At 48.4% G+C, this 18,628-nt stretch overlaps 1 protein-coding gene across 1 annotated transcript in view; it reads right to left on the bottom strand.

Annotated features, from left to right (window-relative positions):
* Positions 1-577: 577 nt before the first annotated feature.
* Positions 578-18,628, bottom strand: part of AHCYL2 (adenosylhomocysteinase like 2) — a 104,270-nt gene continuing 86,219 nt past the window's right edge. Inside the window, exons 7-17 of the mRNA XM_075511220.1 lie at positions 13,487-13,593; positions 11,566-11,682; positions 7,849-7,912; positions 6,620-6,708; positions 5,037-5,107; positions 4,804-4,898; positions 3,911-4,009; positions 3,403-3,471; positions 3,239-3,317; positions 2,332-2,452; positions 578-748 (exon numbers count right to left, since the gene is read on the bottom strand). Of these exons, the coding sequence (XP_075367335.1) occupies positions 742-748; positions 2,332-2,452; positions 3,239-3,317; positions 3,403-3,471; positions 3,911-4,009; positions 4,804-4,898; positions 5,037-5,107; positions 6,620-6,708; positions 7,849-7,912; positions 11,566-11,682; positions 13,487-13,593 (918 nt within the window). The 3' untranslated portion in view covers positions 578-741. The remainder of the gene's footprint in view (positions 749-2,331; positions 2,453-3,238; positions 3,318-3,402; positions 3,472-3,910; positions 4,010-4,803; positions 4,899-5,036; positions 5,108-6,619; positions 6,709-7,848; positions 7,913-11,565; positions 11,683-13,486; positions 13,594-18,628) is intronic.

Here is an 18,628-nt window from a genome sequence, read left to right as displayed (position 1 = left end):
CCACGCGCTAGGGGCTATCCCTGGCTGACGCTAATGACCGGACCCTTCGTTACAGCTTTCAGCAGTGCTAAGGCGAAGTTCACCGACTTGCTGGCAGAACCATCCCTCGGGCAGTTCGGCAGAATTATGAGAGGTTTCTCCAGCGATCGCCGGCGAGATTTACCGCTTCGCTGCCAAGGCGGCACCCGGCTGGTCGGCAGTGCCTGGAGCAAACGAGGTTCTTAGCTGTGTTGTCAAATGGCATGAGAAACGCAAACCTGGCCGCCCTCTGGCTGGCTCTCACGGCTGCCGGGATCCTGCTCCGCTGGAAGAAGCGCTGGGATGCGAAGGAAACCAAAAGCAACGTGCGAGCTCGAAGTTGGATCCCGTGGCTCCCATCATGCGCATCAGATTAACAGTGATAATGGACTATTCCAAGTACATCGCAGCGATTCGATTCCACCAGCTTCTTCCTCACCTCCCCCATTCTCCCAGCCCCGAAAAAGAACAACCCAAAGAGAAAAATGAAACAAATGGAAAGAAATCCACCGTCTCCCAGTCCCGCGGCAGTACGAACACCAGTGGCAGAGGCCGCATGTACAGTATTCTAATTTAATAAATAAATAACCTAAACACACTGTCTACTATGTGAGCAAGCCCGGCTCTAACTTAGGAAGCTTGCGCTGTTTCATCCTGTACAGTAGTTGAGAAAAGACTTGGGTTCTTGTTCCTCGCGATTCTCTGGGATACAGCGGCAGGAACTTAGTATCTGGGGAAAAGAAGAGAAAATGAGGTTTTCACTGGGGAAGAGACACGAAGCTCCCCCAGCATCAACACGGTGTATTTCGGGAGGGGTCGACACCAAGAAAAGAAATTATTTAGAAAGGGACTCAGTCCTCATCTCCTCCCCCACAAATACCACGTTATATTTAGCTGCCTGCCCTCGCTGCTTGAACGCTGCCTCTCGCTTCGAGTACGGGAAGGGGAAAATTCAACGGTGCTCGACTGATTCAGGGACTCAGTCTCACCGGTTTGCGGCAACGTTGGCTCAGAAACCGTGGAGGATGCACTGAAGGTGCAAGAGCCTTAAAGACCGGGGCCTGGCTCAAACTGGCTGAAACTATCAGGAGGGCTCCCGTTAGACTGGGAACTAAAAGCAGATAATTCATATCACAAACGAAGCTACACGTAAGGAGAGAGAGGTGCTTGCTTTAACGAAGCAAGCTGTTGAGCTGCACGGGGATGAAGTCGAATTGCCCGTTATATCCAGAAAAAGAGGCTACGTGCACCTGGAGATCTCCTCTCACCTCCCATCCTATGCACCTACACATCAAAATAGGGAACTTCGGAAAACTCGACTCTGCCTTTTGTATCTGGAGGCTCAAGTTCCTGCAGGACACCAAGCCAAAGCTGTCTCAGTACATCTCCACCCCACGGTGCACAGGGGATGTCTGAGCTGGCATGGCTCTCCCTCGATGCAGGGAATTTGCCGTGACCCCCTACTTATCCCAACTTCTCTGCGCGTGGGACAAACCACACGCCCCGCAAGGTCGGGACCACAGCCAGACAGCAAAACTGGGCAAAGAAAATTGAACCGGAGGAAATTCCTCCATGGGAGGGCACGGCGGTGTAGCAGCACCATAATAATTTTGCAAGCAGCACAGGGCAGGAAAAAAAAAAGCTCAGGATCTGGAAAAACCCACTGAACCCCCAAACTGGAGCATTTTGGTGTGGTGTTGCTCTTGCGTGAGCGCTGAAGGCCTGTGTGCCAAGAAAATGCCTTTTCCTGCAAGAAAAGGATCGAGGCTTCAACCCCCCCTCCCCAAAGCCATTTTTTCATTTTCATGGTAAAAAATGCGTTGCACTGTTGGCTACAAACATAAGCGTGGAAAAAGGAAATGATCCAGGGGCTCATATTGAAAATTATTATTATTTTGGGGGGATCAGCACACTCCGTGCTGGGGGAGGAGAGCCATTGAGCCGAGCCCGCCCGAGCAGCCCCTGGCATGAGGGGCGAACGCTGCTCTGTGCCATCTCCTCTTTTGTCAAACTTTAAAAATAAAGCTGTCATCTGAGTTGGCCGGATGGCATCGCTCTGCCATTTGCCACGTCTGGGTGACAGCTGCTGCCAGATACAAAGGGCTCATGTCCTGCCAAGCGCTCTGCGTCACAGCTCCAACCGCGCCGTGCCCTTCCTGGCCAGACCACTTTCTACGTGGCGATGGGAATGATCAGAAAGCCCGTGATATCTTCTCAGGGGACCGGTGGGATTAAACCCCGTCTCCTCTGCCCCCCCCAGCACGTGTACCCCAGACTCATGGCAGAAGAAAGAAAGAGGATGAGGAGCAGCACCTGTAGTAGTTTGGTTTGAAAGGTCCATTCTTATTCAGTCCCAGGTATTTTGCTTGTTCATCCGTTAGTTCCGTCAGGTGGGCATCGAACGTTGGGAGGTGAAGGCTTGCCACATACTCATCTGAAACGATTTCAAGCCTCGTTAGTAGGGTCAGGGGAAGGCAACGAGTCCCCCACCTGCTGTGCACCAGGTCCCTAAAGCCCCAGCTGGAAAAGGCATCACTCCTCACGCCTTTGCTGCTAAATTGCAGGACTGCTCGTCACCCTGAATGGGGAAAACCAAGGCTCTCATCTATTTTGAGTTAGAGGGGAAAACCTTTCTCTGAAATACCCTTCCAGCAGGACTCCTGGGTCTGCTGCTGCGTTACGCCGTACCCTTGGGCAAGCTTGGACGCTCTACTGATGCAGGAGCCACTGGGCATTTCTGGTAGGTGACACCTAAGGCCCAAGCTAGGGACAAGCTGCACCTGGTCTCAAAAAACACAATTAACACAAAAAAGTCCAGTTTTGCAACAAAAGCGTGGCCAGTATAGCTTGTGTCCTCAGGAGGGGGTTCTGCTGGCAGAGCTGTTGGTCAGGGACTACGTGTCTTTGCAGCCAACAAAGGCAGCTCTGCTGGCAGAAGCCCTACCTGAAAATCCCCTGCATCAGCACGGATGGACTCCTGCGGTCGGCCAAGTGCGTCAGCCTGTTTTCCCCAGGTGGGACAGGGAAACAACTCATCCAATTCAGCGAAGAGCCCAGACCCAGTGGGAAGAACCTGGTAGAAGACCCCGAGCTTGGCAGGGAGGCAAACAAGAGAGCCCAGGAGGCTGCGATGCCCTGCCATCCTCAGCCCAGCCTAGCAAAACCTCCCATCTGTTCAATCTCACAACCAAAAAAGAGAAGGCAACGAGTACATCTTTACCCATTTTCTTAGGCAGCAAGTACACGTCTTGCTTGTAGCGGCCTTCGGGAGCGTTGTACAGCTCTATCAAAGCCAAAGCCTGGATGGAGAAGACACTTAGGTAAGTAACTGCTGCCCGCTATGGAGCGAGAGGCTGCTTTTGGCTCAGCCCAAACCCTACTCGCCTGCGTCGTGGCAGTGATGGACAAGACGAAGGTGGGGACGGTGGAGCAGCTCAGGTTCAGCAGGCGGCCCTGGGAAGCAAAAACTGGTTGTTAATCTCAACAGGGCACCAAAACCAGTTTACATCCCTACAGAAGGTACAAGAACCACCGGTGAAACGCGTCCCTTCTGGGATGAAACGCCATTTATCACATGCACTTGAATCCCAAGATATTGGTTGCCCTTATAACTCAGTAAAATGATTTAGAAGTGAAAAATCTGATAAAATACCTTGTGAGAGATACCCTGGAGTGGGATAAATAAAAACACAGGAGCTTTTCTGCGTTCCAGTAACTCATGGGCCAAAACAGGGTTACACCAAGCCTTTCAAGCACAGGGACTATTGAGCTCCTGAGGCCCAAGGAGGTGATTTCTGGATGCACTTCGGCTCCACTGCTCATCCAGCCCTTGTTTTCTTCCTCCACAAGCAGCAAACCGGTTGCAATTCCTGCTCCTTTGCCTGCAACTCACCTCCGCCAGAAGGACTATTCTCTTCCCGTCTGGCCAGATGACGTGGTCCACCTGGGACCTCACCCTCTCCCAGGTCAGCTCGGGTGTACGCAGGCTTGCCTGAAACACAGTGTTAAAATAGTTAAAGCGCTGGCAAAAGATCAAAAACCAGAAGCTACATAATAGGAATGAAAAGAGGAAGCAACTCGCTGACATTGTCCTGGGCTTATAGTTTCCTTTGGGTCCGGTCGCAGTCCCAGACCAATGAAACCTTTATGAATCATAACCTGGAACTATTTTTATGATTACAATACATCAAAGCTCCAGCAACAACTATTGTTCAAGTTCTTCTGGCTGAAGAGGATTCATGGTCACCAACTAAACTGTGCACGGCTGCGGTCATTTCTTTCGAGCACAGAAAATGGCTTTAAACCCACGGGTTTGGCCGAGCAATTCTCCACTGACCTTCAGACAAGACTCTCCTGTTTTTCTACTCATCTCTCAGCACAGACGAGCAGATTTCAGTGCCGTTCGGTAAAACGCCGTGGGCTCGAGCGTGCTGTGTGGCACCAAGCTGAACTCTTGGCTGGGTCTTAATGGTGTAATAACACAGAAACAGAGGGACTGGGCTGGAGAGGGTGATTCACTGACTCTCTAGGGGAAGGAACGAGGCTGGTGGATACCAGACACTACGCTGGAAGCTGGAGCAATTTGCCTGGCTCGCTGGCGTCCTTTGGGATGGCAGGAATGACGATGACATATCTGACAGTGTCTGCTGAGACACGGGGAGCGATGGATTATTTTATCTCCTCCCAGGTGCTTTCTAAAGCAGCACGGGTCAGACGCAGCTGCCGAAGGGTCCCGAAAGCACCGTCACCCCACCCCGTGCCGTCCCTGCACGTCCCTGCGCTCACCACGTCGATCTCGGTGTTGGAGTGCCCCATGTTGCAGACGATGCAACTGTTCTTCATCCGATCCAGGTGTTCCCTGGTCACCACGTTCTTGTTGCCTGCCAGACAGCAATATCCGTAATAAATACCCATGTTCACTTTCCCTACCTTTTTGCCTTTTCCTTTGGAAAAAGATGGACCCGATTATGGGGTGCGCATCCCTGACGACCCCTCCTCCTGCCTCAGGGTCCGCATACCTGTGCAGGTGATGACGATGTCAACTTGTCTGATGACTTCATTGAGTTTCACGAGCCGGAATCCATCCATGCTAAGAGGAGAGGGAGGGGAAAAGTAGTCTGAGAAGCAGCAAAAACACGCCAAAAATAGAAAAAAACCCCATTAAGTGATTCTCAGATACTCATTTTAACTTTCTAATGCCAGACCAGAAAACAGCAAGGCAGCATGCGAAGGGCCATGTACCCCAAGCCATTAGGAGGGTTTCTGGAGTCAACCTGGAGGATTTGGGACTGTTGTGGGGAGAAGTGAAAAGAGATTTTGGCGGTTTCACATCTTCTGTCAAGGCCTCCACATCTGCAAATCTCAATTTTCAATCGAGACGGCTTTTTTAAAGCTGCCACTCCTGCAAAGTACATCCAGAAGATGCAGATTCGCCCTCCTGCTGCACAATCCTTTCTGATATGGATTTAGATCATCTTAAAAAAAAAAACCCCAAACACCCCAAACCCACAGATGTCTATCATTAACCTTGCAATCCATATTTAGGCACCTACGCGATCTTTAGAAGTGCTGAGCACTCAGCAAGTCTTTCCTGACTTCACCGAGCAAGGTGTATTCAGCACATCGGATAACAAGGGCAGGATTTTTTTTAGGATTTGTTGACAGTCCTCCCGAGAACTTATTTCTGTGACTCTCACAAGCTGCAAAATCATAGTTCCTATTAAAAAAAGTAATGTTTTTCTGCTGTATGTCCCATTTACTGGGGTTTTTTTCCCCCCACTGCAAACTCCTTACGAGAGGGCGTTGTGCAGAGTCAGGGAAGGGGTTGCTGCAAACGACCAAATTCACAATTAAGGATGCGGGTGCTGGATGTGCCACTTGTGAAGGTTGCAAAGCAAACAAAGTTGGTCAGCTCTGCTGATTAAGCAGGGCTCATTAGTTTTCTCACCGCGATAGCCCTTGGAAAGCTTGCTGTTAGGAAGAGGCTGCGGGTTTAATAAGGCTCTGGGTGGTTTTGGGACTCTGCTTTCATAGTCACGTCCCATCTCACACCTTGGGATGCAGAAGCAGCATCTCTGCACCAGAACAACTTTTACCGGGAGGAAACGAGGTCGGGTATAATTGCAACGTGCCCGTGCGAGGGGACAGCCGTGTGCTTTCAGCCCTGCGTCAGGGTACCGGCGTTAGCGAGGAGAGGTTTGTGAGGGGTGGGGGATGACAGAAACCAAAATATCCCTCGGGTGAGGTGTGTGCACGGCACAGTAAAGCCCGAGTTTGCACTTCAAAGGCTGCAGTTCACTCCCAACATCCTTTCAAGCCATACCATTAAACTCTTTCAAGCCATATTGTTAAACTCTTGGCCACTGTGGTTATGATTATGCAAGCTGGCACGTGGGATACAGATAAAGTGGGTGATGCTTTAGTGCAGGAACCCTTTTCTGGCCATAGGAGAGAGCTGTGGGTCCCTCCGAGGACACAGAGAAGCCACGAACCCCTCACCAGCATCCCTCTCGGGAGGGACCACTGCCAAGTGGTTTCTGGCCACGGTTTTCCCGGGAAAAAAAAGCCTAAAGAAGAAGCTGGGCTCGGTGCGACTGCTTACCAGGCCTGGAGGGCACAGATCGGATCGATCTCTGTCACGTACACTATGGAGCCCATGGCCTTCAAAGCAGCACAGCAGCCCTTTCCAACCTGGGGAGGGAGAAGAGCACAGAGGAAGAGTGAGATGCCGAGAGCTCGGGAGACGCCGAGCATCAATACGGCCGTGGGACGCTTACAGGGGATGTACAACTCCGGGCGTCTCTTCTGCAGCCCCAAGAGCCCTTTGCAACCCTCTTAGCAACTCTGGTTGCATATACGCAATTTTTGGGTGCGTGAAATTCCTGGATTTGGAGTAATCTAAGACCTGAGTCAGGCCCAGCTTAGCTGAGAGGCACTAAAAAGTATAAAAGTGCCGTTGATTTTGGTCCCAGGGAGTTCTTTTTCCCCCAAAACATCCTGGTATCTGGAAAGCACCACGATAACAAGAGATTACGCTTATCTCTGGGAAAGTTTAAGAGTCTCTTGTAACCTTTACTCTATTTAGGAAGCTTAACGGTTTAATCTCCGAGGGTTAACGAGCTTTAACCTTCACACAGCACATATGGTGCAGCTCACAGGGGAATTCAGGGGAACAGTTAAATGACCAAAGGTTCCCAAAAAATGCGATTACATGTGAGAAAATTGTCCCATTTCAGCTCTTTGGAAAAAAAAAAAAAAAAAAAGAGTCCCAGTACAGCACCCACAGCACAGCCCACCATAACTGGTGTTAACTGGTCCCAACAAGAACTGCCAAAGGGTGAATATCCCAGTCTCGCCTCAAGAGAGGATTCCTCCGTTTGGGGGTGAAAGCACAGGGGTAAGTCAAGATTAACTTCTCTTTCTTGACCACGCTTCAGCATGCAACGCTGCGGCTGCACGGTACATCTGCAGAACCCAGCCTCTGAATATTTTAATATTATATTAGCTAGAGTATGATATATAATATAAACATAAAAGATAACATTAATATATGGTATATTAATATCTGGATATGTCAATATTCAGATATGAAAGATATTCAGCATACTTAATACTCATGTCTTTTAAGATTCAGGTTTGGTATCTGTTTAACACTAAAGAAATATACTGGAAATCAAGAAAATCTTCAGTTTTGGCAAACCCGTCAGGTTTGAAGATACCTGCAGATGCAGAGAAAAGCCACGAGGACAGAAAAGCCCCGTCGGATAAAGCCATGCCGAGGATGTGCCCGTTTTACATGCAGTACCCGCATGTAAAATATGAACCCCTTACCTCCCCGTAGCCACAAACCACTACTTGCTTTCCTCCAAACATCATGTCTGTTGTCCTTTTAAGGCTAAGGAAAAAGAAAAAACCAATTAAAGACCAGCAGTAAGATCTGTTCCACTAACGACGCTGTGAAGGACAGCGGTCCTTCTCCGTTTGCTCCTCCTGAACACCATGGTTGTACCCTGTATCCCTGAGGACGCACAGCAATTCTGGGTGCAGAGAGGACCCGAAAGGCACCTAACACCTGACTTTTTTCCTTTCGTAAGGGTGGGTGATACCAGTGAAATGCACAAAGAGGAAGGATTTGGGGTTTGGATCCCTTTTTTGGTTTTTTGAGGGTTTTTTTTGTTGTTGTTGGATCCCTTTGTTTTGGTACTCCAGAAATATTTAAAAACTTTTTAAAAAATATTTTTTCTTAATTTTTTTTTAAAAGTCAAAATACCCCACAGAAATAACTACAGAAGAAGCAGGAAAGTGGTAATGTATTGCCAGAATCCCAGTGCTTTGCACAAATAAAGCTCTCCTTTCCACTCAGTTTCCTTCTGGTTTCTCCCTAAGAGTGTCCTACATTACAGGCTATTTTTAGCACACGAGTAAATAGGTTAGCAGTGCAGGGAAGGTGAAATTCCCTTACATTTCCGAAAGAATTTAGCTTAAAACCACAGCAGATTTAATTGCACCTCTGCTTAGATTTCCCTTGGCCCAGTTTTAGATGCCTGGGCCAGACTTAACTCAAATCCCAACTTACCTAACCCATCAGGTCCATCATCCATCACAACTGAAGACGAGAAGGTAAAGATTTTAAAGATTTTAATGTTTCTTAGCCACCGACAGCATCTGCTACACATGGAACGTGGAGCTAAAAGCTGTGTCCTCAGACATTCAAAACCTGGGGGCAACTCTTCACCGGGCAGCCGACCCCCACGACAGAGGCTGCCTTGTGAGTCTTGAACCCTGTGGCCACAGAGCAGAGGCATGGCCGTAATAAAGAAGGAAGGGCTACTTAATTAGAAGAATTACTTCATCAAGGTGTTTTCATCAGATCATGGAATGGTTTGGGTTGGAAGGGACCTTTACAGGTCATCTAGTCCAACTCCCTGCCATGAGCAGGGCCATTTTCACCTGGATCAGGTTGCTCAGAGCCCCGGCCAACCTGACCTTGAATGTTTCCAGGGATGGGGCATTGACCACCTCTCTGGGCAACCTGCTCCAGCCTTTCACCACCCTCATTTTTCCCATTATTGCTTTTAGCAAAGCCCAGTTAGCCACGCATCGCATCTTGGAGTACGCCAGTCCTAGCAGTTCAAGTCTCGGGTGGTGTTTGTGCAACTCCCTGAATGGTGCGTGAATGCCTGGGCAGCGGCTTCTCCTTTAACAGCTTCTCCACATCGCACCTTCACAGACTGTATGCATTCTGGAGACCAGCTGATGATTTTGATATAACTTTTCCCATTTTCATGGGCAGAAAGGGCAAGAAACCACTGGCTGTTTGCGGTGTCAGGTTCTGTAATAAAACACCTTGGCATGGAAGAGCCAGATACCATCACCGCTGACTTGACAAGGAGCCCAAAATTTAGTCTTTTAGAACAACGTGTGATGGAAATGTGGGGAAGAAACTGCACGTGCAGGAGATCACCCAGGGAAGCATATTTGGTGATTCACTAACTCATATGGCACTTGCACACATTTCAAAGATCATCTTCATGCCCCTGTATTTGGACACGTAGGTTTTACAAACGTGAGTCTTCTTCACTTCTCCTGGTCAAGATGACCACTACCAGGAAGACCACTTCAAAGCCGAGGTGACGAATGAGGCACTCTACTATCTATCCCACAAAGATCTGGGAGAAAGATGTTAGAGCAGAGTCCGCCATCAACAGGGAAGCCTACGCTGGGTCTCTGAGAACCTCTGGTGCTACCAGACTGAAGGCAGCGGTAGCACAGCTAACGCCAATAGCACTGCCAGATGGACTTTGCTTAAACAGAAGGCGACATTTCTACGTCGGCAAGGAACCGAGAACTGCGGATCTCGAGACTTGTTTAAACTTTAAGCCATACCAAGTTATCAACGTGAAAAAAGCCTTTTCTCTTGAAGCAGGCTGTCTTCTCCACAGAGGGTTCCTCCTCTGCACCACAGCCACCTGGCACAGAGCAGGCAATCTTTCCTCTGGTATTCATCTCATCAGCATCAACGCCAGTCTGGAAAATCAAATTCGTCCTTGCTTCTGTGCTTACTTGTCTACTGGGACCACTACCAGCTGCAATATGTCGTAGTCTGAAGTGTAAGAATAAAACTTGTCCTAATCTCACTTGGCTTTGACAAAATGTGGTGGTGGAGGTGGTGGGGACACGGCCACCCAATTCCATCAAAATAAAGGGAAAAAAAAAGAGAGGGAGAGAGGAAAAAAAAGATCACTGAGATTTACACTCTCTCTAGATCACAGCTTCAAGTATTTTGCACTGCATCTCAAGACCAACAATCTCAGAAGATACATCATGTTCGCAGTGCCCACGTATCCGTCAGTGACTGATTCCTGTCCGATCCTAAAAAGTACAGCACCATCAGGATGCTGCAGAGCTGCTCCCAGTCCCACGGTCTGCCTGCTGGGATTTTGGCGGGGAGGGAGCACAGAGGGAAGCAAACCCTCTTCTGCTTGCTTGTATGGCACGTGGCTGTAAATCCTGCAGGACCAGGGTGGGGAGAGGTGGATAAAGCATTCACCGGCCCCGTCATTCCCACCTTCTGCACCTATTTATTTATGCTCAGCTGAAGGACAGGGTTTAATCCTCAGACTCAAGTCTACGCTTTGGACACGCAACTGTTACGGGATAAAGTCTTGGTCTACCACAACCTCTTCTATTTTCTTTCGGTTTTTTGTATATTCACAGGAGAGGATAAAAAAAGGAAACTAGAAAGGCAAAAAATGTTGTGAGGAAGCAGCTGGTTGACTCCTACACACGCAACAGACACAGATGGGTTTTATCCTGATGCCACAAAGGTAAGAGGGATGGGAAGGAGTATTGTAGCCATATGCGAGGACTTCTGAAGTCCTCACACAGGAGTACGAGAAGCTGCGGGGCTTGAACACAGCTCCAGCCACGCTCACCGAGAAGGGAAAATGCATGGGAGTCACCTACACACGTGGAAGGGCAACATCACCCTGAGAGCACAAAGACTCAGTGAGCTGCCTTGAAGGGCACTGGGAAGTGTCTTATATCACTATGGCTAATAAAATATCTGATGTGTCTTCTAGACACTCTGGGAAAAGAGAAGAGGTGCTCTCCACAAAAAGAGGAGCAGAGGCAGAATGTAAGTGATACGCCCCATTCATACATGTAGCTGGGTTAAAAATATTGCATCCACGCTTCTAGAGATGCTAAGGTCTTTGCTGCAGGATCATTATCCTACCAACACAAAATTCAGCGTTGGTTTTCTGCTGCGCATATGTTTGTAGAGCTTTACGTACAATTGTACAAATAAGTCTTAGGACCTTCTGACCCGTAGAGACATAGGTGCTGTCTCAAAATGCCTTGCAGATTCCCATACAAAGCGGATGGACCAGAGGTAATAAAGGGTCCTTGTTCTCCTCTGACACATCAATTGATCTAAAATGATCTGAAGTGGCAGGTAGAACAGACCCATGGACCCAGTTCCCTGTGGGGTCCAACACAACCCGAGCAAGGGACATGGCCCCGCTCGGGTGGCCCCAATGTACCTACCCGTCCAGGATGGACTCTCTGCAGCAGTACAGGTTGTCGAACTTCTGCTTTGTGACCGAGTCGTTGACATTCATGGCTGGGACGCAGAGCTTCCCTGCTTTGGATAACTGGTACAGCCTGTTACGAATATGGGAAGAAACAGATGATCAATGGAAAAATATTTCCCCACACTCTACTGTTGTGTGCTCTCAAGGTCGTGTTTCGCTGGAGTAAGCAGTACCCATCTGGAGAGTCAAATATAACCTCTGAAGAGGAGCTGCTCATTTCAGGAGGGGAAATAGCACTCTTCCTTCCACAGACGTTCGTACCCGTTTCCCTCCCCTACTGAAGAACTACCAGGTTGGCAAGAGGCATTTCATAAAAACGTCAAATAGCACAGATCAGAAGGTGCTCTAGGCTCCACGTGCCTCATAACTGTTGATATTACGACCATCCTCTGATGTCCTCAAAAGGACAAAACCCCCAAATCCTGCTTCACACAACAGAAGATGAGAGCTCCTGTAATTCCTCACGCTCTTACAGCTCAAGACAAAAAGAAATGGCCGCAGAAGGGTAACATTCACAGCAATGTGAAGCTGCTGCAGTCAACATCTGCAACAAAACATCCATCTGAACGGCAGTAGGAGTGTAATCACCAAGATGTCGTACAAGAAACAACCAGGGTGGGGAAGACACCAACCTGACCTCCTCCTTCTGAGAGCAGACTGACCTGGCAGCAGTAAAACCACTAAAAATGAATCTAAACGCTACCCTACGGCTATGAAGACAATCTGAAAATCATCTCCCTGCCCCAGACCTTGGGAAGGAGAACCTGCTCCCTCGGTCAGTCTCTGCAGACCACCTCCAGGTTTCTCCCCAGTCCCGCTTTGTCGTCTGGGGACCCTCAGTCCCCACGTTGCCTGGCCCCTGGAGGTAAGGGGCACGCGTTGCCCGCACGCAGGCATCGATACCACCAACCTCAGAAAACAATCCCGCGCCTGGCACGAGACCGCGGCGAACAATTTTTAACATTGCTTTGTTTTTGCACATCTCTCTTGCCCAAACGGGGAACGATTCCTGATGCTAAAAATATTATCAGGTCCTTTTCTTGACCCCGCTGGCTGCAAACCTGCATCGGTCGCTTCCTTGTTTCAAATATTTCGTTTCCCTGTTTTGAAGGCTGCCTGCACCTCTGGCCAAACTCTCGGACAGCTCTAAGAGCTGCAGCCAAGCCTTTCTCCCTGCAAAAATAAAGAAAAAAGCAGAGTCTGTTGCTCTTCTCCTTAGTCCCCTATTTTCTGTCACCTCTGATATGATTAAGGCCACTGGAAAAGCACCTCTGATACCTCTCCTAACCTTGGGAGCCACCTCTCCCATCACAATTCTGCTTCTGCTGCAGACCGATGGATGTCACTCGGTCATACGGCTGCATCTCTGTGGCTCTCCCTCTCCGGACTCCCACCCCAACGAGAGACTCATTTCCTCTTTCCAAATCTCACTTCTTCCCATAGATTTAGCTTAGGACTACGCTTTTGACTTTCTCCAAAGCCCACCCCTTCTTGTGCAACACCCTCATCCCTTCCTTTTTTCATCCTGCAAAACGAGGCGAGATAACCATTGCCCCTATTTCCCAGCTGGAAAAACAAGACCTTGTGCACTTTTTCCAGCCGTGCGATGGTCAGTAGGTGCTTCTACTCCTCGTCTGAAATTCAGAGCAGTAGTTCCAAATCTATTGCTTTCACTATACAAGAGATTTAAAACAGTTCTTACGGGAAAGCCAAGCCCACGCTGAAAGAAAACCACAGACCATGTATTAGGAGGCTCAACTTCAGCTGAGTCTGTGGCATCTTACAGCTTGGGGATCTTTTGCTACCGGTGACCTGAGGCAGAAGATGCTTTTGTCCAAACATCTCCATGCCCACAATCCAGCCTGTCCCGTTACCTGTGGACACCAGTCACGCTCTCCTCTACTATCCCCTTGATCTTCTTAAACATGTTGGGGTATTTCTTGTAAATCCAGTGAGTGAGATCTCCTCCATCATCCAAGATCTGTAATAAAAATAACCACAAAGTCACCGCTCTGCAGATCCAGTAAGGCCTGCTGACGCCAAAAAGGTACAAGGGATAAATCACACGCTCAAATCATTCCTAATCGAGCCTACGTTTTGGCATCTCAAAGACCACATCGTGACAGCTTAGGTGAGACTACTCTGCTTGACTATTCAGAGCAGGAGCGCTGCTTCATCCATACCATGCTGGAAAGGCAACAGGTCAGACAAACACGGCAGACCTTGATGTTTATGAGACCAGAGGAAACATGGAAAATTGCTGTGGAAGCTCCTCTCTCCCCGTCTCCCAGAAGCACAGATGGAAAAGCCTTTGAACCAGAGTCATCAGCTTTTCTAACATGACTGCTAATGGAGGAGGATGGAGGAGGAGGAGGAGGGTGCAGAGCCACTAATGCCAATTATAATGTAACTGCATCACAAAACACTGCGTATTAAAAAACCTGAACCTCTTTTAGATGAAAACTTTGGGTCTCTGCCCATTTCAGCTGGCTTCGAACCTCAATCTCGGAAGTACAAAACTCTTCCTTATTAGATCACGAGTCTCCCGAGCCAGCCATTTCCTCCTAATGACATGTTTCAGGGCGGTGGAGAAAGCCAGAGACTTACTGCTTTAATAAAAACATTAAAGATGAGCAAGTAAAGGTGCCCTTTGCAAAAGCGCCTTGGAAAGGACAGACGTGAAAACAATTCGGTCACAGAAATCTAAAAACTGCAGTGAAAAGAGATGTCTAAGAGCTTGCCCATCCTCTGCTGGTGAGAATATGCATATGTGTTTTCCAGCATATGGAAACACACCTGGTAATGGCTTTGGACATGAAAGTCGTAACACTGCTAAAAGTCTAACACCCACATCCAGATACACCTTTGCATGGGTTGACGTTATTCAGGTATTTTTGTGATGTGCTATAGTGTCGCCAGAATAATCAAAGACTTTAAGCCAAGGCTTATTTTTTACCTCTGTAAGTACAGAACCTCTGATAATCACAGAAAATCTAGCGATAGCCAGTGGAGTTTATTAGGAGTCTCGTTGTTTGTGTCCTACACACTTTCCTCGTAATAAACGTGGCCCCAATCCCAACCGCTTTGGGTCGTCCCCTGCTACATCTCAACACACGGCCATACCCAAGGAGGGTGCTGAGCTCTAAATGCTTCCAAGAGGGACCCACTAGGGTACCATAAAGAGGTGTCTGGGAAAGAAGAAAAGATATAAGAAATGAAAAAACCCAAACATGTGCATTTCCCCAAGTCCTCCTGCCACCCTGGCGGCCTCAGGTGGCCCAAGCAGTGCCCAAGCAAGGTGGGAAGTGTGACAACCCCCATTAGACTCAGACTCAAGAAAAAACAGGGAGCAGATTTCACCGAGTGACAGGCGAAGTGCCAAGGACCTGTGCTGGCTGGGCTGGCTGACAGCACATTGCCCCATAGTATTATTGTCATCTTCCTCCTCCTCTTTGCATGTTCCCTACACCAACATCAAAGACTTCCGACTGCATCATCATCATCCTCTTTGCATGTTCCCTATCATCATCGTCATCCTCTTTGCATGTTCCCCACACCAACGTCAAAGACTTCTGACTGAATCATCATCGTCATCCTCCTTGCATGTTCCCCATCATCATCATCATCTTCTTTGCATATTCCCTATACCAACGTCAAAGACGGACTGCATCATCATCACCATCATCATCCTCTTTGCATATTCCCTACACCAACGTCAAAGACTGACTGCATCATCATCACCATCATCATCCTCTTTGCATATTCCCTACACCAACGTCAAAGACTTCTGACTGCATCATCATGATCATCATGATCATCATCATTATCGTTCTCCTCCTCCTCCTCTTTGCATGTTCCCTACACCAACGTCAAAGACTTCTGACTGCATCATCATCATCATCATCATCATCATCATCATCATCATCATCATCATCATTCTCCTCCTCCTCCTCTTTGCAAGTTCCCTACACCAACGTTCAAGACTTCTGACTGCCAAGCCAGCCCTTACTAACCGACTGGTGTGGCGTGCAGGTGTCCTAAAATGCAAGTGTCAAATCTGGGCAGCAGCACCTCTGCCCGTTGGCTGGCAGCGGAGCCTGGCAGGGACCCTCTGCTGCACGCGTCTGCAGCTCTCCCACCAGCATCTGCAGCCACCCAGGAAAAATTAACGCTCCACCATGCTCCTGCGGCAGAAGCCTCATTGCGGGTGCAAAGACGGCGTTCCTGAGCTTTGTCACGACACGGCGTGGTGGCTGCACGGAGCCACCGCTCTGACATCCGTGGGCAAAGAGTTGCTTGGAAAGGCTACGTACTATCACAACCTTTTTCCCTCTAAATTGCAGGGTTTTCCACTGAAGACGAATGCTGCGGGTAGCAGCTGCTCCTGCGCGGATGGCTGGAAAGCACATGGTGTCCTGCCAGAGCGGAGCACGCATCGTCCACGCAGACCCAACTCTCTTGAGTCTCCAGGGAACCCCCAGCTCCACCTCCCGTCCACAGGCTGGGAAGCAGAGGCAGGTAAGGGTTAAGCGAGATGAGAAGCTCTCCTGGGCCAGCCAAGGTAGGAATTCAGCAGCCTGGCTCCCAGGACGTCTTCATTTCATTAATCCCCATTTAATAGGGCACATAATCCTCTTTCTAAGAGAGAATTCTGGGGGTTGGCAGTTTCCTCTTTCCTAGGAGGGCAGGAGTCAAAAAGAAACCCCAACAAATCAATGGAGGAACTGGTTTTTGATGGAAGGTCACCTTTGTGTAGCAGCCCCAAACGGCCAACAGCAAAGCCCGTGGTATGTGCCCCATATTCCTGCAGTTTTCTCAGCTTTACACAGGTTATTTGCCTTCATTCGAATTCTTCCCAGGCAGATTTCTGTTTCTGGGGGAAAAAAGCCTTTATTTGACATGCAAAGAATTTTTCGTACAGAAAATCAGCTGTTATAGATGTGAGCCTTGCTCTGCCTGTCGGTGCTGCTGCCTGACGCCCACCGAGAGGCACGATCTGCAAACCAACGCTCCCGGCTGCGGTTCATCAACCTCCCTCTTGATTTTGGCACTTTCATCTCGGAGCAGAGCATGCTCAAGTGGTCACGACTGTAAAAAAACCATCTTCCTATCACCCTGTGCCTGCAGGGACATTTCTCTCTTTGGACATGGGACCGTCCTCTGACCCAAGCACCAGGAGATACCTACTCCTGCTCCTCCGCAGCAGTACTCACCCTGAATTTTTATGATTTTTGACTGATTTGGTGCATCTGTTTCCCGTTGGTAGGTGTTTCTCTCCCAGTGCTTTTCTCCCCAAGTAACCAATTTCACATTGCTGTTGCACAGAAGGGCTGTGACTTCTCACTCCCTCAGTCCTCCCATTTCATGTTTTCTCCAGCAGAAAATCTCTGGCTCTTCCATGAAAGAAACCGGTGTCTCAGGGTGCCATTTTACAACCTCTTTAAACCCATCTAAGATCCCGCTGCCACCGAACGTCTCACCCTGTCCCCCTTCCAACTGTGTTGGGGCAACAGCCGATACCATGGTGCTGATCTCGCCAAGAACAAGCTGGTTAAAATTAGCTAGGATCAGCTCAACAACATGACTGAAAATAACAGGCTACAGAAGATGACTGGTGAAAACACAAGGAGATGGCAGGAAGGCATGGACGGAGGCGGCATCGACATGCCCCGGCGGCAGCGTGGTCCTAGATCACTTTATGCTGCAAAGGAAACCAAACCCTCAGCCCTGGAAATTCAGTATTTTTCAGACAAAACCCTCGGAGCCATTCCTGTCCAGGCAGAGCATCCTTCTAAAGGTCTGCTATTCCCATCAGAAAACCCGATCGGGATATTCTCAGTCTCAACAGAAGAGAAAATATATATGATGCATGCTCTGAAAAGTTGCGATCAGGACATGGAGCAGAGTAGATCCATCTCGCTTCAGCCCCGGGACTGGAAAGGCTAATTTTGTCTCGCTTCTTCGGCCAAGTTTGCCAGCTCCTCTCTTCTGAAACAATCATATGAAGAAGATCCTTTCCACACCTGTTCTTCACGCGGCGTCCAGCATCCTATTTCTTGTCTCCAAAAACGCGGACCTCCAAAATCAGGCGTGCAAATCTTTGGGAACTGCTAGATCCAAGGCATTTGGTGCTCCCCAGCAATTATTTCTGTGCTCCAGAAGCAGGTCTGAAAATACACTGATGGCTGGAGACAAGCTGCAGAATCAAGAGGTCTGAAGAGATCCTGGGAAAGCATAATATATATATTCTGGTACATTGACTTCTTCAATTACTGACATTTTCAATGGGAAATTATTCCTCAAAAAGAAGAAAAAAGCTGCTATCATGTCTAGACTCATAGCTCGGGGGTGGATTTTTTGACATTCACAATTCTTTTTAAAGGTGACAGCAAGGAAGTGAGCAGGTGTAGACTGGAAGGGACTAAAAAACCACCTCAAACAAGCTGATATTGGCAAACAAACAATACAGATACACGCCTACCTGCCGCCTTTGATTACTTTTTGTCTAATTAGGATCATAAGCTCCAGGGCTCAAAATCTGTCGGGAAGCATGATGAAAACAGTACATTTGACAGCTGTAAATTATTCTGTTCACCTAGTTCAGGGTTCTCTGTTTTCCCTAGAAACAAGGGCAGAATAAACCAGCGAAGTACGGAGTTGGGCTACCTGAGGTTTTGTGTTCGTACAGTAAGAGCAGGCTTAAAGTGCAGAAATCACCTAAAAATCTAATTTTTTTCCTGAAACAGAGGCCTTGACTAGGTAAGAAAAATCACATCAACCAAAGCTGTGAATTTAATTGAATGTGGTAAAATGGACACAACCCCTTTTCGGAACATACTGATTTTGAGTCATTTTTTTACTGGCTAGATTAAATCAGTTTGGTTTAAACTGCAGCAAACTACTCTGGAAGCAAACTAAGCACCCTATGAACTTTGCACTAACGCAGCCGTGCTTATTTAGAAAATCGTTAAACAAAACTTTGCTGAATAGGCATGACCTACATCTGCGGATAGCCA

This window comes from Mycteria americana, chromosome 1 (genome assembly GCF_035582795.1).
Source record: "Mycteria americana isolate JAX WOST 10 ecotype Jacksonville Zoo and Gardens chromosome 1, USCA_MyAme_1.0, whole genome shotgun sequence".
NCBI lineage: Eukaryota > Metazoa > Chordata > Aves > Ciconiiformes > Ciconiidae > Mycteria > Mycteria americana.
The sequence above is the reverse complement of the archived record's forward strand: the minus strand, read 5'-3'. Positions and strand labels throughout refer to the sequence as shown.